Genomic DNA, 24646 nt, shown 5'->3' on the forward strand with positions numbered 1-24646 from the left:
AATTAGCAAAAACGTAATGACCAAAATGTTAAAATATATGAGCCGTGCCATGGGAAAACCAACATAGTGGGTATGCGACCAGCATGGATCCAGACCAGCCTGCGCATCCGCGCAGTCTGGTCAGGCTCCATGCTGTTCGCTTTTAAAGCCTATTGGAATTGGAGAAACTGTTAGCGAACAGCATGGATCCTGACCAGACTGCGCGGATGCGCAGGCTGGTCTGGATCCATGCTGGTCGCATACCCACTATGTTGGTTTTCCCATGGCACGGCTCATATAACGTAATTATTTTCAGACGAAAAGTATTCCTTTATTTCAAACTATTGACAATTTGATAATTTGCAATAACAACATTAAAACGGGCTTATTTTTAAGAAAATATTCTGCTATATAACTTGATAAATAGTGCAAAAAATAAATAAGAAAAACTGTACAAGGAAATCTGTGCAAATACCAACAGTATAAATTCATAGAAACGCAAAATGATAAAGAAAAAAAAAAAACATTTTACACATGAAAGATATTTTGCTATGTATTTTATAACAATAAGTGCTCTCGGACATGGCACGAATGACCCATAAGTCAGAATCAAAATATTTGAATTGAAGTAGTCGAATTTCAATATGAAAAAAATGGTATGTCGATAAATAAATATCAAATGTGTGGAAAATAAAAAAGAACAAAATTTTGCATAATTATTTGTTTTCTTATCAACTTGATTACATGCAATGAACACATTTATCACCCTTTTTTGGATGTGATGTCCTTTTATCTTGTTTCTTTTTTCATTTAATCTATTCGTCATTTTGTAAATGTGTGTTGTACAAAATGTTCGTGGATTTTACGGTAAAAATGTATAAACAACAACATTTTGATTTAAATAATGTAAAAGAACCAAATAATGCAGTATTCATTTATTTTGTTAATATTCCTTTGAAATTCCTCCAACTTTTAACTTAAATTTGAAAAAAAAAATATTTTGAAAAATGATTACAAGCTTTTCTGACACCACGTTCTTTCGGTCTGTTTGTCGGCCGGTTGGCCAGTCTGTAACTATTTGATTTTCGAGCAATAAACAGAAAATGCTTGGACACCCAGTAGCACAAAGTATTCATAACATGGTACGCCGCTTAACCCTACGTTCGTCAAAAACATAGAACGGTGCATTTGTCAGTAGATGGACCTGATTCTTTTGGTTCAGTAGTTGAATGGTCAAGGTATGCTCATTCACTAAAGTACACTTTGACGTACAGTCGCGCACAGTCGTCAAGTACACAGAACGATTGTCTGTGGTCAAAAGATGACCCCTTTTGTTCGGAGCCAGAAGACCAAAGTTTAAGGTAGCATTGACATTGACACCGAAAATTGTTTTGTTAAGTAGCCAAAGTACGCTTTAGCCTTTTCTCATCAAACTTCATACGTTGATCGCTTGTAATCTGTAGAAAACCAAGGTTATTTTGGAGTTCAAAAGGACAGAGGTAACGGTCATACTGGCTATGAGGCTGGAAGTGTTTGCCGCCCATTCATTAAAGAGCGCTTTTGCCTACAGTCGCCAATGTTCGTAGGATGAGTGCATGTACCCAATAGTTAACCTTTATTGTTTTGGTAGTCGATAGGGTAGTGGTCAATGTCACAATATTGTCAAAACTGAAAATAATTTCTGATCCTTCTCTGGAGAAAGTTTAGGCCTATGACTCTAAAACTTGACGATTGTCTCTAGTCAGTATATGGCCCAGTCGGTTTTAGTTTATTACGTCAAAGGTCAAATGTCACAGCATACAAATTTATACTACACAAACCGCAGCGTCCAGCATAGGGGAAATGTGTTGTATAAACACCTCTAGTTTAATTTTGCTTTTCATATAATTAGGTGATTGCCAACAGACAGTGGTGTTTGTGAAAGTTTATGTGTCTCTTTCTTTTGTAGCTGTCAAAAATCGCTGTACGAAAAATCAAACACACTTATGTTCAATTGTTAATATTTACACATTCGTTTCGTTGTCTTACATTGTATGTGTGAAAATAAACGCAGACCGTTATAAAAACATTACATTTGTCTTTTTACAACTTTCATAGTTAGATAAATACAACTACTAAATAATTAAATAAAACATTTAAATCAGTTTTCCACTTTCACTTGTATATCAAATATTTACCTTGTGGCTTTTTGTGCAGGTTGTGTCTGTTATTTGCCATATTTGTCACGTCCTGCGATTTATCCAATACTTTTTACCACTGTTGATAAAATAATTTAAGTCTCAAAATTCAAAGAAAAAGGCAACAACATTTCTTATTTGATAGCCATCGTAGGTTATTTCACTATAGAGACCATGATTGCCGTACGTTTTATTCATCAATAGTGGCTACACATAAGTTAGCTCAACGAGAAAATCTCCTTCCGATAGAAGAACTGTTTAGTTCTGTATAAGGTGACGCAATTTGTCTTGGCACATTCTCCGATTGGTTGCATTGGGAATCGATAATTGAGAAAGTTTTGTTTTGTCACCTAATCTTTCCGAATTAGATATATATATATTAGGACAGCCTAAATAAATCTAAGTCCATTTCTTGCGGTTAATACGGCATGCTATTAGGTTCTGCGAAGCTTAAATGCTCTTGCAATTTATTTAGCGAAGTTTCTAAAGAAAAATATATGATGAAGAAGATACATTTTCCGATTTCTTTTAATGTGTTTGAGAAAATGCCTTTTGAACAGTGCAAGTTCAAAACGTATGTCACTAAATTTTAACCGTACTACCGACAAGTGTTGCTTCCATTTCTGGTCCTTTCGGATAACGGATACTATTCATTGTTACTGTACATAAAATTTCTGCACTTTATTGCGTTCAATGATGGAAAAATGTTTTTTGTACAATGCAAAAACTAAAACCTACAAACGATTTTGAACAAGAACTAGATTATTTCGAACGTCACAGTTCTTTTGATAACTATCTCTATGTAAGTTCCCTTAGACACATTTCTCAGTAGACATCACTGTAATGTAGAATTGTGTGACTCATTGTCAAATTGTTTTGACTGTTCTTATTTTCTTTAAGTAATGAGTGGCTTACGTATCATTTTCTACCAAAGGTAAGCATATCATTACATTGTTATAAAAGAAGAATAGAATATAACTATGACTTTCTTTTGAATTTCTTTTGAGGTACAATAACATCCACAGATCCTAAAAACATTAGGATTATCAATTTTGTTCTCGTGCGTGCGCAGTTTGATAGTTAGCTGCAAAATATATAGTTCTCTGTCGCCATTATCGTGTATCACGGTATACAAGCAGAATCCATAGCTGCTAAAAGCATACCATTTTCGTGAAAATAAATTCTTACTTTCATCATTTTGCAGATAATGCCATATTGTTTTAGTTGTAACATTTGATATGTTTATCCTTGACTATTTTGATCAACAAACGTAACTGTATCATTCCTTAAAATAATCTCAACATTTTGAGAGAAGAGTAAGTTGGATTTTACGGCGAATCGAACAAATATATCTTATACCACCGAGAAAAATGAATTGAAAACGTAGAAAGAAAAGCATTCACTCAAAGAAACATATTTCGACCATATACTGAAAGAAGCAAATATCCTCTATGAAATGATTAGGCCGTAATTTACGACACAAGATACTGAGTCCTGAGAAAACATTGCCAATAGTAACAACCCACTCAAAAGCTTTGCTATCAGATAATGGTAACCAAGTACTTTCAAATTGATCACTATTTAGTGTAGGAAGAGTGGTTCTCAGTTGAAAATAGTATAGTGCAAACTAGCTAGCTTAACATATAGGATACAGACCAATTTAAAGTAGTTACATTTTGATATACGGTGTGTGCGTTAGCAAGTTGCTGGAATACTGCTTATATATCAGACATCTTTGTTTTCAATTCTTTCCAATAAACTAAACTTCAGAAAATTTGATTTGTATGTCGTGCACAACAAATTATCTCGAACAATTGTTCCGAATACAATGACCAAAAGTACAAGTAAAACCCGTATTCAGTGCTTGTTAGTCACTTTCATAAACCGATGAACAGGGTTTTATTGAAACTGCTTATTACGGACAGTAAAATGAACAATCAATTGTCCCCTAGTGTAATTTCTTTGGTTTCCTTCTTTTATAAGTGGTAAAAGATTATACAGGAAATTCTGTGATTTCAAATCCAACATTACCATATCGTTCATCGTCAGTCTGTGTTAAACATTAATATCAATTTGATAAAATTGCAACGAAAAAAAAAACGATTTATCAATTTGTGCAACAGATCAATAGAAATAATGCTTTGTAACTGAAAAAAGTGAAAATCACAATCATGATAGTCAGTAAAATGAAAAACAAACTCATACGAAGAGCCTTCAACACTAGTGGTCAACATACTTATTAGCTTTTTAAATAAGCCAATACATATAGTAGTACTGACAACTTCAAAGGAGGTTTTCAATGATGGAATATGGATGTAAACCATACAACAAAGATACAAAAACGGGTATATGATCACGTCTTGGGAAGTCAATCACTCACAGAGATGATTTCTTGCAAGCTTCGGTAACGGATTTGTGAGCACAGTATTTATCACGTATTTCTTTATGAATTATGTGTTATTCACTGCCATCGAAAATACAAGTTGGTTGTCATTTCACAAAATTAATATGTTTGTTAAATATTTAACTTTGTTGATATTACAGTTTTGTTTTGCTTTTTTTGCCTCAAATAAGTAACTATCATTGAACAGATTAGGTAAATAGCAAAACAAAACATTTATTGTCATTATGTTTTAGATAAAGGCACTGACCTCCAGATTTTGGCTAAACAATGATCTTTCTTTCAAACTGAAGTTTGGTAATATTATCAAAATTAGAATATGAGCTTTTGTTTCTTAAGTATTTTAAACGTAAAAAATCAAGAAAAAAAGATGACCGCCTCGGGTATTGAATCCGGACCGCCGCGGCAACAAAGAAGTTTTCCGCGTGGTTACAAACGCTTTTCGGTTTTCATCGTAAAAAGTAATAAAAACAACTAATTCTCATGTGTTTCCGTTACATAGACTGTCAGTAATTAAGTTTCAAAGCAGTCTTAAGAAATACAGCATTAATTTCCAGATATCTATATCTTCTTTTTCCGTTTTCGAACGATTTGGAGGTCAGTGTCCCTTAAAGTCACTACTTTCGCGATAAGCCAGTTTTTTATGTCACTGATTTCTAATTAAAGTATGACAGATTTATGACGACAGTGTTTGGAGTAGACATATTGATTATTTGGACATTCCTCTGTGATACGAATTACAAGAGACAGACATTTCATGTGAGAAAACGGATACATTTCGGCTGTCAACAACTCGCTCCGTTGTTGACAGGTCACTCGAGTAAGTTCCCTCGTCGATATCATTATTGAATCTTGTTTCTTTTTTACTGTCTGTACATAACTTCTATGGTGGTCTATTTCTATTTCTTGAATGTTTGAAAGTATTTTAATACCTGGTTATATAGCGCATTTATTCGCACAAATGTGTTAAATTTTGACAAGTCAAATCTGTACTAATCTATTACCATACCAGCAGCTTTCAAATTGCCCATGAATTGGATTGACTTTCTTAAATTGGGGAAAGATTTATTTTTCTGGAGTTAAACGCGTGACAGAAACCTCAACTCTTTGACTATGTTTTACAAACATTCCAACATTAAAAAAGACATGCAACTTGTACTTAATTAAATCCAAAATTGCCTTGAAAAATAAACAGTTCATACTTATGTGTAAGCGTCATTTTCGATAAGCGTCATTTTCGATAGCCTCTGGAAACAACGTACTAGCTACGAGATATGGTTGATCTACTTCCATCGTTCAACTTCACCCATCAAATTCCAAAGCATATTAACCGACGAATGTACTGGAATGGTGTCTTCTTTAATCCTTCAATATATTGTATTACGGTATATTTCTGGCGCGTAGAAGCAAACGCTTGTTACAGAGCTTAAATCAGTGTATATGGCAGTAATACGGCAAATAGCTGTTCTCGTAACAGAAAGTCAATGATATTGGTGAAGCACATATGATTCAAAGCTGAAGATATCAATGTTTATCCGGCTAACGTGTATTAAAATATTAAAATGATTCATGCTATTAAAATGAAAATGGAATTATTGGTACAACCATCAAGAATGTTCTAAACACAGAACCGACATTAGTTTCTAGAGTTTTTGTACATTAAATTTAGGAATGGAACCGTGGTCTATATTATTGCCAAAAACGTGTGTTGAAACATTCAAAGTAGGATTATTTTTACATTTTAGGTTAGTGCTATGAAAAATTATTTTTAATTCCAGCTTAATGCCATTTTATGACACTATACTTACCAGTATAATGCATTTCTATACATGTATTTTCAAGTTAAGTTGTTAAAATTTCTGGGGATTCATTCCTTGTTTTACTTGAGCTTTTCAGCTTTAAAATTTGGAAAGAAAATACGGGTTGTCATTGAGATTGTGGCCAAGTTTCGACCCAAATAGACATTTCTATTTCAAAGCTATTAAAATGAAAATGGAAATGTGAATCTGCGCAACTTCGGTTGGTCAATGATCTTCTAAGTGGTATGGAGAAAAAGGAAGTCACGGCCCTTATTGCGATTGACTTAAGTGCGGCATTTTACACTGTCTACCACGACATTCTTCTAGATGTCCTAAAAGCACAATATGGCGTCTGTGATACAGCTATTCAATGGGTAGACTCCTATTTAAGGCCTTGTAAGATTAATACAACAATGTATATTCATCAGACCGCCATCTTGAATGCAGTGTGGCCCCAGGGCAGTTGCCTTTGTCCGTGACTGTATCTCACCTATGCTGGAACTCTTTTTGATGTCATTCCAAAATCCATACCAGTCTACGGTTTTGCTGATGATCATATAGCAAATAAAAGCTTTCGTCCTATATGTGTTTCCGTAGAGTCACAAGCGATCGGAGACCTTGAAAGGAGCGCATTTATAATCAATGACTGGATGAATAGAAACAAACTGAAAATGAACACTTCCAAAACTGAGTTTATCATGTTTGCATGGTAGCAGACCTTAATTGAACAAATGTTTTACAAATTCCATTAACATTGCTGGTGGTGATTTCAAACGTGAAAGCACAATTAGATATCTCGGTGCATTTCTTGACGAAACCTTGAACTTTAAAGATCATGTAAATCGCAAATGTCGTACAGACATGTTGAATTACCTACGAATTAAGAACATCCGAAAATACTTAACAAAAGCAGCCACTGAAATTTTAGTTTTGTCTCTAGTTATTTCACATCTGGATTATTGCAATGTCATACTGTATGGTGTAGCTAACTGTAAGATGCAACGTATTCAAAACAGGTGCGCAAACCTTGTCCTTAACAGGAGGAAATTTGACAGTTCTAAACAAGCATTGTCTTATTTACATTGGTTGTTGGTGAAAGCAAGAATTGAGTTCATGATACTTTCTTTCATGTGTAGCTGTCACACTGGCAGAGCACCTCTGTATTTAACAGAACTGCTTACAAAGTATATTCCTAGTAGACAAGGTTTGAGATCGTCTGAAAATTCTGAATATCGTTATGTTGTTCCATACAAGTGCAAAACATTCAATAATAGAAGTTTCTGTACTATTGGTCCAAAACTTTGAACTGCCGTTAGAACTACGCAAAAGTAAATCACTTGACACATTCAAAAAATATCTTAAGACACTGTATTTCAGAGATTTCACGGCATTGTTTTAAATTTTTTGATAACTGTTTATCATGCGAAAACAGCAGGTGATAGTTCTTAAATTTTTGTAAAAGGTTTTACATTACAACATTTATATTGCCAAGGTTTGTTTAATAAACGCACTTGTTGTTAAGGCTCTATGGGTAGGGTAGTGTGTAGTATTTCTTTCTTAAATAGTATATGATGGCACCATTAACCAGGGGGTTTGAACCTCTATATGCAGCTTGTCTGGTCGTACAAGATGCTTTAACCACTGGTATTTGCAATAGGGGTAAAATTACCTCAAGGGGAGGGGTACGGTCTTGACTGTTTCTTACAATAAGGCTGTTATTATTATTATTGTCATTATTAATATTGTTATAATAACTATTATTATTATTATGTACAACGCCATAGAATATATCATTGCATAAAAATAGGCGTTTAATCGAATTATTCAGTTTCAGTTTCAGTTTAAAGCAGTTCAAGTCTGAAAAATCTACAAATTACCGATGATAATGTTAGCATATTGTCCTATTTTCCTTACAATGCATATATAGCCGTGCCATGAGAAAATCAACATAGTGGCTTTGCGACCAGCATGGATCCAGACCAGCCTGCGCATCCGCGCAGACTGGTCAGGCTCCATGCTGTTCGCTTTTAAAGCCTATTGGAATTGGAGAAACTGTTAGCGAACAGCATGGATCCTGACCAGACTGCGCGGATGCGCAGGCTGGTCTGGATCCATGCTGGTCGCACACCCACTATCTTGGTGTGCTGGTCGCACACCCACTATGTTGGTTTTCCCATGGCACGGCTCATATATCATCACGAATCCTTTAATCAAAGTAAACATAATGATGAAATATCAATACGTACCATTATTTAGTATTTTAGACACATTCTCTAATGACAGGTAATGTATATCATTATGAAAAACCTGATAACGTCGAGGACTCGCCACAAATCCGTAACATCTAGTACTATTGCTCACAAATCAATTACAGATGCTAGTTAGAAATCATCACTTCATGAAACTGACATCCCTAGTCGTGATAATTAAAATTTCAATAAAACACAAATGAAATGAATGTTTTTTTTTTGAAAATATGAATACAAAGTAGGGATCAAATGATATTTTACGATTATTAATATGAAAAGAAAGAAAGATATTTTTTGTTTCACTAAAGATATGTTTTCGTTACATTGTCTATGTATATTATATACAGATCACCTCAAGCGGAAAACATTTTCAACTAGATGCCCAAAACGAGTACAAAGGCTCCGCTAGTCAGCCATCTTCCGGAGGATTTATGTGAAGTCACTCGGAGGACATCCTTGAAGTGACTGTAGATTAAATCCAATTAGCTTAATACACACCTGTGTTGATTTCTTTTGTTGCCGATGAACTTGACTGAATTTCATCGAGTGACTCCAAGACGAATATATACAACTAGTAATTACCTTTCACGACTTTTATTGGCGTTTGATAGATTCCACGTTACAAAAAGTACGTTGATTATATACGCGTAAAATATATAAACAATATGTTGATTTAAATAATGTAATATAACCAAAAATGCATTTTTTATTTATTACGTAAATATTCCTTTGCAATTCCTTCAATTAATATTTGAAAAAGCCATTTCTCTTTTGAGAAATAATTACAAGCTTTTATGCCACCACTCCTAACTTCGAAAAAGTGTTTTGCTCGTTCTCTGTCGGTCTGTTCGTCGGGTAGTTGGTCAGTCTATAACTATCTGGCTTCCGAGCAATAAACAGAAAATGCTTGGACACAAAGTAGTCATACCATTTCATAGTATGCCGCTTTAGCCTACATTCGTCAAAAACAGTACGGTACATGTGGTCGGTAGATGCGCCTGATTGTTTGGGTTCAGTAGGTCAGTGATCAAGGTATGCCCAATAACTAAAGTACACTTTGACGTACAGTCTTTAAGTATACTGAATGATTGTCTGTGGTCAATAGATGACCCTTTTTGTTTTGGTGTCAATAGAACAAAATTTAAGGTTAAAATGACATTGGTACTGAAAATTATTTTAAATATGTTAAATAATTAAAGTACGCTTTAGCCTATTCTTATCAAACTTCATATGTTGATTGCTTGTGATCTGTAGAAAATAAAAGTTGTTTTGGTGGTCAGAAGGACAGAGGTAAAGGTCACACTGGCCTGAAGGCTGAAAATGTTTTCCGCTCAGTAATTAAAGAGCGTCGTCAATGTTCGTAGGATGAATGTATGTACCCAGTAAGTAACCGCTATTGTTTTTGTAGTCGATAGGTTAGTGGTCAATGTCACAGTATTGTCGGGACTGAAAAGTATTTATAATCATTCTCTGGAGAATGCTTAGACCTATGACTTTAAAACTTGACGATTGTCTTTAGTCAGTATACGGCCTAGTTGGTTTTAAGGCATTAAGTCAATAGTCCATGTAACAGCATGCAAAACTATACGAACAGTAGCGTCCAGCAGGCCAACATAATGGAAATAAGTGTTGAATAAACACCTCTGTTTTAAGTGTGCTATTCTTATCATTAGGCCAACAGACAGTGGTGCTAATGCACGTGTATATGTCTCTTTGTTTGGCAGCAACACACCTATGTTCAATGTTATATTTGATGTATATTTATATTTCGTGTCTGTTTTCTTAACTTCAATAAAATCTGTCACATTGTCTTATATGTGAAAGAACAACCGCTGACCAATATGAAAACGTTACATTTGTCTCTTTACAACGTTTATAGTCGCTATTAATGGAGAAAAAAATAATTAGAAAGAGACAATTACAAACAAAAATAGATACAGGTACAAAATAATGTATTCTAACATTCAAATTAATTTTCTGAAACTTTTTAACTTGTACTTGTGTAACAAATATTTACCTTGTGGCTTTTTGTTGTGCAGATTGTGTCTGTTATTTGCCATATTTGTCATGCCCAGTCACTTATCCAATACTTTTTACCACTGTTAATAGAATAATTTAAGTCTAAAAGTTCACAGAAAAGGAAACAACACTTCTTGTTTGAAAGCCATCGTAGGTTATTAAACTATAGAGACAATTATTGCCGTACGTTTTATTCATCAATAGTGGCTACACATAAGTAATTTAGCTCTACGAGAAAATCTCCTTCCAATAGAAGAACTGTTTAGTTCTGTATAAGGTGACGCAATTTTTCTTGGCACATTCTCCGATTGGTTGCATTGGGAATCGATAATTGAGGAAGTTTTGTTTTGTGACCTTATCTTTTCCAATTAGATATATATTAGGACAGCCTAAATAAATCTAGGTTCATTCCTTCTGGTTAATACGGCATGCTTATAGGTTTTGCGAAGCTTAAATGCTCTTGCAATTTACTTAGCGAAGTTTCTAAGGAAAAAATATATGATTAATGAAGATACCTTTGTCGATTTCTTTTAAGATAATAAACGTGTTTGAAAAAATGCTTCTTGAATAGAGCAAGTTCAAAAAGTATGTCACTGAACTTTAGTTGTACTACCGAAGTGCTGCTTCCATTTCTGGTCCTTTCCAGTCATGTAATACTGTACTTTTTATCGTTACTGTACAATAGATTTCCGCACTTTGTTGCGTTCAGTGATCACAAAGGCTCTTCCCGTAGATGTTTTGTGGAAAATGCTTTTTGTACAATACACTTTGCAAAAAACTGAATAACTAGAGAGACATCATTGTGATGTAGAGTTGTGAGACTCATTGCTAAATTGTCTTGATTGTTCATACGAGTGTCTTAGGTATCATTTTTTAGCAAAGGTAAGCATACTTTTTATATTGTTTTAAAACAAAACAAACGGAAGACTATAACTGTGATAATTTCCTTTGAGGTACAATGTCATCCTCAGATCTTAAAAACGTTAGGATTAATAATTATGTTCTCGTACGTGCTGCAAAATATATAGTTGTATGTCGCCATTATCGTGTGTCACGGCATACAAGTGGAATTCGTAGCTGCTTTGCGTTAGTTAAAAGCATACAACTTTCGTGACATTCATAATACATTCTTACTTTCATCATTTTGCAGATAGTGCCGTATTGTTTTAGTTGTAATATTCGACATGTTTATCCTTGAATATTGTGATCAACAATGGTAAATGTACTATTCCTAAAAATAATCACAAATTATTCTTCCCTGATGAAGGCTTAACGCCGGAACGTTGGAAATTAATAATTATCTATGAACAAACGCTACACGTGTTGTTGTTGATTTTTCCTGTTTTTATTAAAATAATAACAACATTTTGAGAGAGCGAGTAAGTTGGATTTTACGGCGAATCGATCAAGCTGTCTTATGTCAACGAGAAAAAAAACTGAAAACGTAGAATGAAAAGCTTCGCTAAAATTTAATGTCATTTATTTTAAAACATATAAAGTTGAAAGTATCTTTCGTTAATATAGCGATACGTATGTAAGAAGGGTATGTCCTGTTCAAATTTTATAACGGATTCCCATTAGTTTTAAAAAGAATACAGTTGTAAGCCATCAAGCAATATAACACCAGAAATGAGTTAGGAATCGAGAGAAATCCGGTAAAATACAGCGATTTGGCGAACAAAAGTCATTTATTTATTTCAGCCTGTCGTAGAACTTAATGAAACTAGATCTTAAAACTGCGATAACAGCCGCATTATATTGAATACAATCAAAGAATAGGAAACATTTTTAAGTCTCCAAATATAAAGAAATTCTTTCACAGGAATAACAACGAAAACCTGTTTTTGACGCGACGCCGACTAGTACTTTGTTTTTGCAGAATCATTTTGAAAATATGGTATACAGTCACGACAACAAGCACAGAAAATGTACCTTGAACGCAGGACTATGGAACGCCAGAGCCTTATCTTATGTTAGATGAATACGAGGTGTATTTTTTATGTAGAATAGTATCTTCTCAAGATCTTGTTATGTCTTGTTAATTACTGTGTTGTCATGTTGCTTTGCAATGCTATCATGTCTAATGTATGTACTATTTTGCCAGAGTGACATATTATTTTGTTAAACGACCATCATATTTTCTTAAAGCAACATGCCAACATGCCATCATGTCCAGTAAATATACTTCTACTCTTCGTCACTCTTACAAGATAGTTTACACACTGGACATAATAGCATGCTATTTGGCGAATAATTAGATTTGTTTTAACGGAGTGAAAGTGATTTACTTAAAGTTATCGAGTGACTTCATATCTATATTTTCTCAACAAAATCGACCACTTCAACGTCCGTGTAGTAAAATGCTTCTATTATTTGAAAAGTTTTCAATTTTTGCTTTTATGGAAGTATGGTGGCTTTAAGTATGATAAACAAATCTCTAGGTACATATTAACCACAAGATGTCACCTCGCAAGAACCTACAAAGATCTATAGCTACATACATTTTTTCACATGAACGAGACAAATGATTTTAAAATAGGTGACTTTTGGGACTCAACAGGAGTTTGAATGAATAGGAAAGTCTGCTGTTGAGAGAAAGTCTAGAGTTGTTTCGGAAAGTTACAAGATCATATTTGATGTACAAATTGATATATTAACAGATAAATGACGCAAACACACGGACAAAAAGGATACACAAACACTATCAGATTAGTACTGATCTTCGGACATATAACCATAATAGCCAATCAGAAATACATTTCTTGATAAGTGTATTAAAACACTATTGCTATTCGGACATATAACTTAAGAAACCTGTTAGAAATACTAGAATCAAGAATCTAAGTATATTAACAATTTTCCTTCTTATACACAAGTATCGGTTAATACAAGGATGAAAGTCGCATTTTACATTTAACAAATATTCCTACAACAGACCAATCTGACTAAAGTACTTGATCTTCTAAACGAAGCGTAATAGGATATGTACTTTAGTCAGATTGACAACAGACATGCCTTGAAATAAGATGAAAGAACATTATAGCGATATGATGATAAGATGTCAGCAGTCACATCTTATATCTGCCAACAACATAGCGCCATTAATAACAACTTGTCTTCGTATCTCTTTGTAGCAACTTTCGGTCGGCTTACTTTTGTTCATACAATTCTTATTTTGTTTACACTTTAAAGAGGCATACCCTATAACTTCTGCACCCGGAAACCGTCAGAACTTGATTTACTTACAGAAAATTTATAGACGCCGATCCAAGATCGCTGGACCTTATCATTCGCCCAAAATTCTCGATTTTTGTCACTTTAGTTTTGCGCCACCGCAACACCTACAGTGCGCTTATCCGGGCGTAGCAGTCGAAAGGGGGTAGGTTGCAAGCTAACAGGGGTACCGTTGGATAGATATTGGAACACTTTATTGTTCTTACAAAAACGATTATCAGTCTTACTAATGTAAAATTTAAATCAGATATATTTCTTGTTGTTGTTGTACAATAAGAGGGTGGATAGCGATTTATTACAAAATGTCACTAAATTGCTGTTTTCGTGCCTAAAATGATATTTTTCGATTCAAGTTATTCTGTGAAATTTCATTTATTTATTTTAGGTTCATTGATCTAATGATATAGGTTCTACTATATCTACTCCCCTCGTTATAGGGTTTGCCCCTTTATACCTTATTTTATTGCTGAAAATAAAAATAAAAATTATTTACATCATACTTTTTCATTTAAAATAAATAATTTGCATCTTTGATTTCAACGGCAGTTGACCTTTGGTGGAACCTTGTTTATTATTCTTATGCGGAGCGCTATATAATTGCTTAGTTTAATAACCCTTTCTAAATATGATAAAGAACTTACAATAAAATCAATTTACCCATGACCTCCTAATTCGTTATAAAGGTAAATTATTATCAGCTGGACGATTGATCTTTTACTGTTTCCAAATAATGATGAAGGTCCTGGCCTGCTATATAGCGCCAAAAAGTTCAGCTTCATGTTCGCATTCAGATTATTATTCCAACATTTCAATCAGACCTATGCTTTATAATTATGAGTCGATATATGTTTGCTAAGATGGACAGCTTGTCAGTGTGATCGAACACCTAATGCAGTGGAACGAAACAAAGGAATTATGCAACCTCGAAAAAATCGAATTACAGTGTCTTCTTATAGTCATTTGCATTGTTTCTTCACATCTTTATATGCTTCAGTTTGACATAAAATTGAACTGAGCGATGTATATGTCCAGTTTTAAATTTATTCGTAATAACAATTCCCGTCCAATCGGGAAATTTATAAAACAAAAATCACACCACTTTTATACAAGTGGCATGCTTTAAATACGTAATATCTTAAATGCACACGAAATATATGTCCAAGAAAGTATATTAACTTTTAATATCGCTTATGTTAAAACGTGTTTGTATTGCACCATGATGGGGTGGGGGTGTTGGGGTTGGACGGGCGAAGGTGGGGGCGTACTTAGATTTGCCCTTGTCCGGATATTTATCCGTACGTCCAAATGTCTTTTAAGATTTTTTGTGGACTTTTATACGAACTTCACGCAGTAAGGCCAGAGTTAAGGTTATTGAATTAGTCAAAACTATGCATTAAGGGTCTACAATTTTGCGTCGCACATATCTCAAAAAGTGTTTGATCTGATCATTAATATTTATAGGAATATTTATATGAATGTTTTCCAGCAAGCGAAGTTGTGTGGTTTATTTGTGATTTATCTCCGCCTTTCCTCTTCTCATCTCATGCCCCTTCCCCAAAATATATTTAAATAACATAATAAGTGACTGCAAGTTGGAGCACAGCTATACTTACAAGATGCCTGTTTGTAAAAGAGTTATAACATGTCATAGAAAAGTTCTATGTTTAGTCATACTCTCATGTGCTTTTACTGAAAGAAAATTTCAACATAAGGTTTAGAATGCCGGATAGGATACGTTTAAATCTAAAAAATCATGTTCCCTCACGTTACTGCTCCTGATTAGAAATTAATTATGTAGGCCACTCTATTCACGCGAAAACTCAATTTATATAGTAAAATTCAATCAAGTACATAATTATGTCACTTAATTTTTATATAACAATATTTCAACATTTTCCATCTATTTATTTTTCAATATTATTTCAACAGTGATTGATTAAAGAGTTCCTACAGCAGTGGACGCACAGTTGTTGAGGTACGTACAAAGTGTTTGTTCTTCCTTTCGTGCATCTTAGCTGACACTGAAGCCAATTCTTGAATACATTCAACAATGAAGTAAGCAATATACAAGTTTTGTACGTTTGCTTGCGGAAGGTTTTTAAATGCCTTTCGTTTGTTGTTAATGACTTTGTGACATTTGATATCAAGGTTGACTCACGTTTTTAATCGAGATTTCCAATTGACATCCGACCATGAATGTAAATAAAGAAATAATAAACTGAAATATTAAACATTTAAATTTTCCCTCGGCAAGGAAAATCCCGGATGACAGGTAGTGAATATGAAATAAATATCGCAATTTTCTAGAGTGACAGTTAATATTGTTAACAGGAGTAAAACGCTGTAAACCGAAGCATTACAAGAATTGTTTTCTAAATATTATAACAGTCTGTTATATATACAATAAGTTAGACAATCTATGATTTATAAGGGAGTTTTGCACTGGCAATCGAATTGAGGTATAATGAAATATACATATCACATTGCTCTAAGTGGGACGATTAATATTTTCAATATTAAGTATTTCTCCGGATGTTGACAATAGTACTGTCCCATGAAAAGCAATGTGATAATTGTTTTTAAAAACATTATTTCGAAACTTGAAAAGAATTGTAATGCGCACATTAAATCAATTATTTGAATAATTATTTAACTAGTTCTAGCCTACTTAAGACGTAAACATCTTTACTAGGCATGCAAATCGTGAACTACTCCCACTGTCTCTGGCAGTTAAATTTTTCCATGCTTTGACAGTATGTTTTGCTAAAATTACCATAAAAAGTAATAACTAGATGGCAACATTTTTTATAGAATGAAAAAGAATAATGATTTGATAGGGAGTTTTGAATAGACAAAATTAGGAAAAATGAAGACAAATATTCAATAATACATCAAGCTTCTAATCTTTCAAGCTTTACTATATTTTCTAGTCATTTTGGAACATGGAGTTTAATGTCTGTATAATAGAATTCCATTTTTTAAATCCGGGGTTTAGGCTGGGGTGGTGTGGGGGTTGTCGTTGCACATTTCGCTACCACTCGTCAACAGGGTCTGCAAGAATTTGCTTGGTTGCGTACTGTGTTTCTACGGGAATATTTAATTAGCAACAGTGACAGCGCAATGGATTCCGGTACCGTTACTTACAATGCTTAAATTGGTCGCACAGAATGCAACGTAAAAAGGGACCATGGGGTCACCCTATTTCGTTGTTTTAGAATAAAAACCCTATCTAAATACCGACCCGTCGAGACGGGCTGGAATTAGGTTTTTTTACTAGGTGTATTGATTGTCCACCTGCTCTGTGGAATAAAAGAGTTCACATTACTGGCACAGCTGTTGTAGCTTATAGTCATTACGTTAGAGATGAAATAATGTAATTCAAACTTCTTGCAACGAGAGCAAGTAGAAATTCATGTGGTATACTAATTATACGTTTACAATGGGTATCTGGGGAATTTTTCCTGTCTTTCTTTTCTTTTTGTAATTATTTTGAGTGAGTTTGTCTTTTTTTCTTTTTCTCTTTGTTTTGTTGTTTTTGTTTTGTTTTGTTTTGTTTTGTTTCTCCTTAAGATAAAGTATAAGGAATCTTTAAGATAGTAAAAATGTCGGGTTTAGTTTATCATAAGATCGTTTTTGAGGTTCCTTCTATAGCAAATATTATTTACTTATTTATCTATCTATTTATTTATTTATTTTATGTCTGTTCGTACCGAGTGAAGATAAGGATTTTGTAAATGTTCAGTTTTTTACAAAAAAAGATATTTCCTTAACCTTTTGCTTGCTGGTGGCAAGTGATTCTGCCTTTGCGACCAGTGCAGACCAAGATCAACCTGCATATCCTGGTCTGTGCTATTCGCTATTCAGTCGGTAAATTGTCAGTGAACACCCCTTCGAATAATAAATGGTATTGCCCAAATTGAAAGTTGGACATGTCCATTCTGGATGTTTAGCAAGATAAAGGTCAAAAGCAACAACAACATAAACAACAAATGGCACGGATACTGTAATGCACTTTTTTGACTTTGGCATTTAGATTAATCAAAAGTAAACATTAATGCTGCAATTCTTTTAAGTATGTGCCAGTTTTATGTATATGAAAAATATAAGTTTTAGGTAGAAACTTTGTAAAAATAACAAAATAAAAGTTTTTGGTATATAATTCTCTCATGATTTATTTTCCTAGTTAGCAGAGATTATTGCTATATATGGCATATATATGGTATTTCCTTGAACGAACGAGCAAGCAACAATTCGGCTTTGTTTTGGAGAAAATACGCAATACTGAATTATCAAAATAACTTGCTGTCTGGAGTTTGCAAATATATACATTTTTAGAAATAATTTAGGATTATTTTAGTCGCTTTGCCAATAATCCCTCAAAATTGCTTAGTTCAGGTTAATATTAGAAATCAAATGAGACATTTGCATGTAAATGTGTCAGATACGCCGCATCTGCAAGACGTTTGTCTTGCTCTAGTGTTTCTATATCATGGTCAGTAACTAGAATTGTAAATAATATTGAATATAACCATATTATAAGTCTGTTTAGTAACCCCAAAGCTTTCGCTCGTCTTAGAATATCTAAAAGTCACTACATTACTTTTATCATTGTGAAAATGATGTTTCATAAAGTGTAACGTATTTATACAAGTACACTTACACAATATAAATATGTATACTAGTATGCGACTTCCTGTTGGATATTCGTTCCTGTTTTGTTTAGTTTTTTTCGGTTTTTTTTTTCAACATTCAAATGATTAACTGATTTCTGTGAAATTGGTTGTAAATATAGTCCTTTATTTCAAATTCGTAATCTGTTTTTGTGCTAATTATATTATACATTTCATCGCAAATGTGTACACTTATTTGACGCATTCAAAAATACTTTTATGCTGTTTTCTACTGTAACAGTCTTTGTTCCGAGCCTGTATAAGTGTTGTCGCAACTGCGTCTTTAATGTTGCATCAGCGTCTGTTACCATGCTAAAACGTTGCCTGGTTTTGCAAATCTTACTTAACATATATGTAGCTTAATGTTACCAAATAACATTCATATCGTGACTATTTAAATGACTCGCTCATCCCACTTTCCATTTAACGTATTGACAGGACTTTTAAACACAAATTAGAGAAAACTGTTTCCTTTGTTTTTTAATGACTAAAATGACACACGAATTGGTTTCGTGACAAGAACCATTAGCATTGTCAATTTACTCATATAGGATTGTTTCTATCGAACTGAATCATGCGCTATGCCATATTACATGTAAGTTTACAGTTTGGCGTCCTTTCTCGGGTTGTAAATGCTTTTATTGAATGTATCTGCAAAGTCTACATACATTTTGAAAATTCAAAAGTCGTTTGATCTGACACCGAATCGTAACACGGTTGTTTAATGACTCCATTTGAAATAATTTCTTTGATGACTTCATTAGAAATAATGTACGATGTTTTACGAACAAATATAGCCATGGCTTATGGACGAGGGGCTGTAGCTTGTAATGAATGGAAACTATAGAAGCAGCTAAAGATATATAAAATATAAGTAAAGTTTACATTTTAGGATATTATAAGGAATTCTTTCTGTTCTATTAGATCAACAACGAAGATATATTTATAATATAGGCTTATTGACTAGATCACATGATCAACGCACAATGCAGTGTCTTTGTTTTGCACGTGTTTTGACAAAGTTTACATCCGTACCGGGATTCGGTCTTGGAGCGTTGCTTTTCTTGTTGAATCGATCTGTGTCTTTTAATCAGTTTTTTTTTTCATTAAGGATACTTTAAGTTAACTCATATCTTTGTTTACATACAGGTAAAAAAGATTTTGCTACAACTTCCTAAATCTACAAATGAGACACAATACGGAAAACTTTTATTTACATATTTAGCTATTTTAGGTGTCGTTTCGAAAGACGATCGCTTCAACAGAAAAATTTGCTGGAAAGATAATTAAAAGCAGCGTCTGCTGAGACAACAAAATTGTCCACGGCAAAGTTTGTTTTATAAGTGTGTATGTTTACGTCTGGAACATAGGAAGGTGCTCACGGAAGCAATTCATAAAAATAATACACGTATGCATGTATGATGATACACAATCAAAAATGTAATACACGGACTTTCTGGTATTCAAATATTTGATAGCGCGTTTAGAACACTATATCAGTTATCGGAAGTAAACCGGAGTTTCAGAAACCTGCCACCTAGTGTTTTACATACGTAAGACAACAAGTACTCAAAACATTCAATTATCTGTATATAAGTTTGATATACGTTATGATATGAATTTTAGTTTTATTATTGATATTTCACGGCTATAACTTTAAGAATAGTTTCAAGCACATGTTCTGTTATCGTAACAACTCATTGACATCAAAAATGCATAATTGTTCTAGACACCCTAGAGGTACATAAAATATTTTACAGACACTGATGAGGATTTCATTTGTTAGACTTGATTTATCCTCCGAAATAGCTTTATTTAAGTTTCGAGCACACAGTTTGTAGACAATGTAAGATAGTGTAAGTTGATTCCATTTCTGATTGATTATTCTGAAGAAGAGTGGAGACAGACAATACTAAGGGCAGATTGTAGACTTAGAAAATGGTAAATTAAATTTAGAATTGAAATGCATAGTTCTGAATGAGAAAGTGGTTTCGAAATAGCAATGCGGATATCCGCATTATTCACTTGAATATAATTTCTTAATGTACAGAAATGTGTTTTGTGTCTAGCCCATTTAAAAATTCTTAAATTTTATTCGTTATTTCATTCATTTATTTATTTTTGTTATCAATAACTAATAAACCTTAAGTTCTATTTCTGTTTATACCAGTGCAAATGTAAATAACTGAAAAGCGTCCTGTACGCGTACAACTAGTTTAGTACTTTCAGAATACTTTCTGGCATAGCTGTTAAACTCTTCACTCTGTACATATTATCGTTATGTCTTTAGATTTCACTATTAACAAATGTATTCAGAGACTTTCCCCCAAATTGTTACTTCTTTATCTAAATGTCAAATCGTAATGTGCATGCATAATAACATTAAAGACGTGTTCAACTTAAATTTCAAAATTTGTCTTGATTCTCGAATAAAATTTTATCAAACTAATGTACACCTACTTCCACCAAAACCCAAGTTTACTTTAAGACATTTGAAAAAGGAAATCCAAGAATTTCATTCTAAGTATGTCTTAGTTCCAGCAGACAAGGCGGCCAACAATATTATCATCATTTGACGCCTGCATTATATTAATGTTTTACAAAACGAACTAAATAGCACTAAAACTTATACATTGAGTCCTTCTGTTAAAAAACAAATTGGTTCCTGATCACATTACTGAAGTTTCTAATTTAAAAGTTCGTATAGACGATCAACAAATTAAACTACCGACCATGTACTGGATTCCTAAATTGCATAAACAACCATATAAAGCTCGCTTTATCGCTAATTCAAGCTCTTGTACAACTACAAATATTTCAAAACTATTAACATCATGTCTGACTGCTGTGAAAGCCCACGTGGAAAGATACTGCGATAAAGTATACGAAAACTCTGGTAAACACTTATTTTGGTCGATTATAAATTCTGTCGAAATCCTGGATAAGTTTAAAATTAATAATTACAAGGTATCTACAGTCAGTACATACGATTTTTCTACTTTGTATACCACTTTACCACATAACTTAATAAATGACAAAATAACTGCCCTAATTCAAAAGACTTTTGCCAGAGAGAATGCTACATTTATCGCTTGCAATTTTGATAAAGCTTTTTTTACTAGCAATATTATTAAACATTATACTATGTGGACCTGTGACGAAGTTTGTAAAGCCCTTTCCTTTTTATTGAACAACATTTACACAAGGTTTGGGAATGCAGTTTTTAGACAAGTTGTTGGTATTCCCATGGGAACAAATTGTGCACCCCTTGTCGCAGATTTGTTTTTATATTGTTATGAAAGAGACTTTATGTTGAGCCTTTCTCCAGATACGCAAGCAGATATTATAACTGCATTTAATAATACATCCCGCTATCTGGATGATATTATTAATATGGATAATCCGTTTTTTGGTCATTTGGTGGGTACTATTTTTCCTAGGGAGCTTCAGTTAATTAAAACTAACAATTCGGATACTGCTGCTTCATTTTTAGATTTACATCTCTCTATTTATGACAATATTATACATACCAAAATTTATGACAAGAGGGATGATTTTAATTTTAGTATTGTAAATTTTCCCCATTTGGATGGGGATGTACCTACGGCTACATCTTATGGGGTATAATTTCTCAATTAATTCGGTTTGCCAGAGCGTGTAGTCATGTCAAGCATTTCAATGAACGTAATCAATATATTACAAGTAAACTTCTTCAGCAAGGCTACCGTTATTACAAATTGCGTAAATTTTTTACTAAATTTTATTATCGTAATTCTGATTTAGTTTTAAAATTCAATAGTAATTTAAAGACACTTTTAGGAGAAGGTATTTCTAAACCCGTTTTTTTATGGGGATGTGGTTTACAAACTTCGTAAGATCTTGGGTCATGGTAATTTTCCAAATGTATTTGAAAAGATTATCAAACGTTTTATTAAAAGAGGTTACGACCCAACTGTTATGAGACATACCGCATGTTTAGTGTTCAACACGTTTACAGTTGGACACTACGCTTCCCTCTTTGATTGCGTTTGACGGAAGAGGGGGAGGACTCTATGATGAGCAGTTTTTAAATCCTACCAGGACTGAACTGTTTTGATATTTGTCTTCTGGCCTGTTTCGTCGGGCCCTTAAGGGTGTTTCTCTTGTTGCTCTGTCTTCTGAAAAGGCATTGAGTACATACGTTTTTGGTTCTTAAGGTTTGCTTTTTATATATTTATACACGAGCATTTTTGTGTTTTACATGTCATGCCTTTTTGTTTCCATTACGTGTGTTAGAGATTCACCTGGAGGGGATTACTTTTATTTACACTGTCCCATGTCTTAGGAACATGGTGGGGGTAAGAGTGAGGTTGGGTGCGCACCATAAACCGGTTTAAGCTCCACAGTGGTGTTTTTGCCACTGACCGTTCCAAGGCGGTACCCCACTGTGTTCCTTTGTTTGTTCGTTTTGTCCTTGTGTGTTGACTTTGTGTGCGCGCGTGTGTGTATGCTTATTGTTCGTCTTGTCCTTATGTGTTGGCTTTGAGTGTGTGTGTGTGTGTGTGTGTGTGTGTGTGGTGTTCGTTTTGTCCTGGTGTGTGGGCTTTGAGTGTGGGTGTGTGTGGTGCACGCGTTTGCGTGCTGGGGGGTTCGTTTTGAGGAGGCTGTTTGATATTTTTCTTTGTTTTTTTGAGGTTTTCGAAATTTGTGCTGTGCACTGTTACTCTCAAAACATTGTGTAATATATGTATACACTTCAATTTGAAGCTTGGAATACGTAAATCTTGGGGTTGTGAAAAGTTACTTTTTACATAAATGTATGAAAAAAATGTAAATTAGCTCATAGTACCAAATATTAGTTACAAACTTGGGTTAAACTGCAATAAATTTGGGAATTTAGAAAACTTTCTAAAATCGACCTACTGCGGCAACACGTATATTAAGTACATCGCTTATATGAACAAAGTCAATCTTATTGACATAGATACTAATGTCATCCAGGTTATAAATTTCTCTTAAAATTTTAACCGTAATAATTTTAATAAAATTAGGAAGCAAAGTTACGAAAAAAATACACTTTTCATCAGCTCTTCATCAATCCTAACTTAAAGGGCAAGGTCCTAGAGGCTGCATATGAACTTATGTAATTGGATTTGGAGAAGTTCAGAACAATATTTCTGATGAAGCGTTGAACAAGGGTTGCATAATCAGCAATTATACATACATAAAATATAAGTTAACATACATTTTCGGATGATTTTCGTAATTCTTTCTGTTCTGTTAGGCCAATAACGAAGACATTTATATTTGTTTATTGACTAGATCACAATCCGTACCGGGCTGCGTTCTTAGAGCGTTGCTTTTCCTGTTGGATAGATCTGTGTCGTTTATTTTTTCATTAAGGATACTTTAAGTTAACTTATATTTTCTCTTTTCACCGGCAAAAAAACTTCCTAAATTTACAAATCTGCGAGGAGAATGTAAGATGAGACACAGTTCGGAAAACATTTATTTAGTATCTACTTATTTTAGGTGTCGTTTCGAAGGACGATCCCTTCAGCAGAGAAAAAAACTTCCAGGAAAGATAAAATGAGACATCTGCTTTATATTACCAGGTAAAATAATAAGCATGTTCGCTATATGTAAATGTAAAGTTTTAAACGGCAACGTTTTGTTTTGTATTTTTATGAACGTGTATGTATACGTCTGGTATATTGTAAGTTTCTCTACTGAGCTGGTGCTCAGAGAAAAAATCATAAAAGTGAAACAGGTATGCATGTATGCTTATAACTAAGTTATAAACTCAATCAAAAATGGAATATACGGAACTTTGATTTGAGGGCATTCAAATATTTTGTAGTTATTTTAGAATATTACATAAATTATTATTATTATCAAGAAATAAATTGGAGTTTAAGAAACCTTTCAACTAATGTTTTACATGACAAAAATAAGTCTTGAAGACATTCAAATATCTGTATATAAGTTTAATATACATTATAATCTATGCAATGCATTTTAGTTTAAGCATTGATATGCAACGGTATAATTTCAAAAATGTTTAAAGCATATGTTCTATTGTTTTAACAGTTCCACAAAAGAAGTTGTTCTAGTGGTACCTATAAAGAATTTTGCAAAC

The 24646-nt window shown here is 33.5% G+C and overlaps 1 protein-coding gene across 3 annotated transcripts in view; it reads right to left on the minus strand.

Moving 5' to 3' along the window:
* LOC123564135 (synaptotagmin-15-like) overlaps positions 1-24646 on the minus strand; it is a 397543-nt gene that overhangs the window by 312918 nt on the left and 59979 nt on the right. The window contains exon 1 of one of the 3 annotated variants that reach the window (XM_045357480.2): positions 10623-10763. The exons of 1 other annotated variant lie outside the window; for it this stretch is intronic. In XM_045357480.2, coding sequence (XP_045213415.1) covers positions 10623-10674 — 52 coding nt within the window. In that variant the 5' untranslated portion in view covers positions 10675-10763. Of the gene's footprint in view, positions 1-2156; positions 2331-10622; positions 10764-24646 lie in introns of those variants that run through there. One more of the 3 variants, XM_045357482.2, reaches the window with a different exon arrangement.

The sequence above is a fragment of the Mercenaria mercenaria genome, chromosome 2 (genome assembly GCF_021730395.1).
Source record: "Mercenaria mercenaria strain notata chromosome 2, MADL_Memer_1, whole genome shotgun sequence".
Taxonomy (NCBI): Eukaryota; Metazoa; Mollusca; class Bivalvia; order Venerida; family Veneridae; genus Mercenaria; species Mercenaria mercenaria.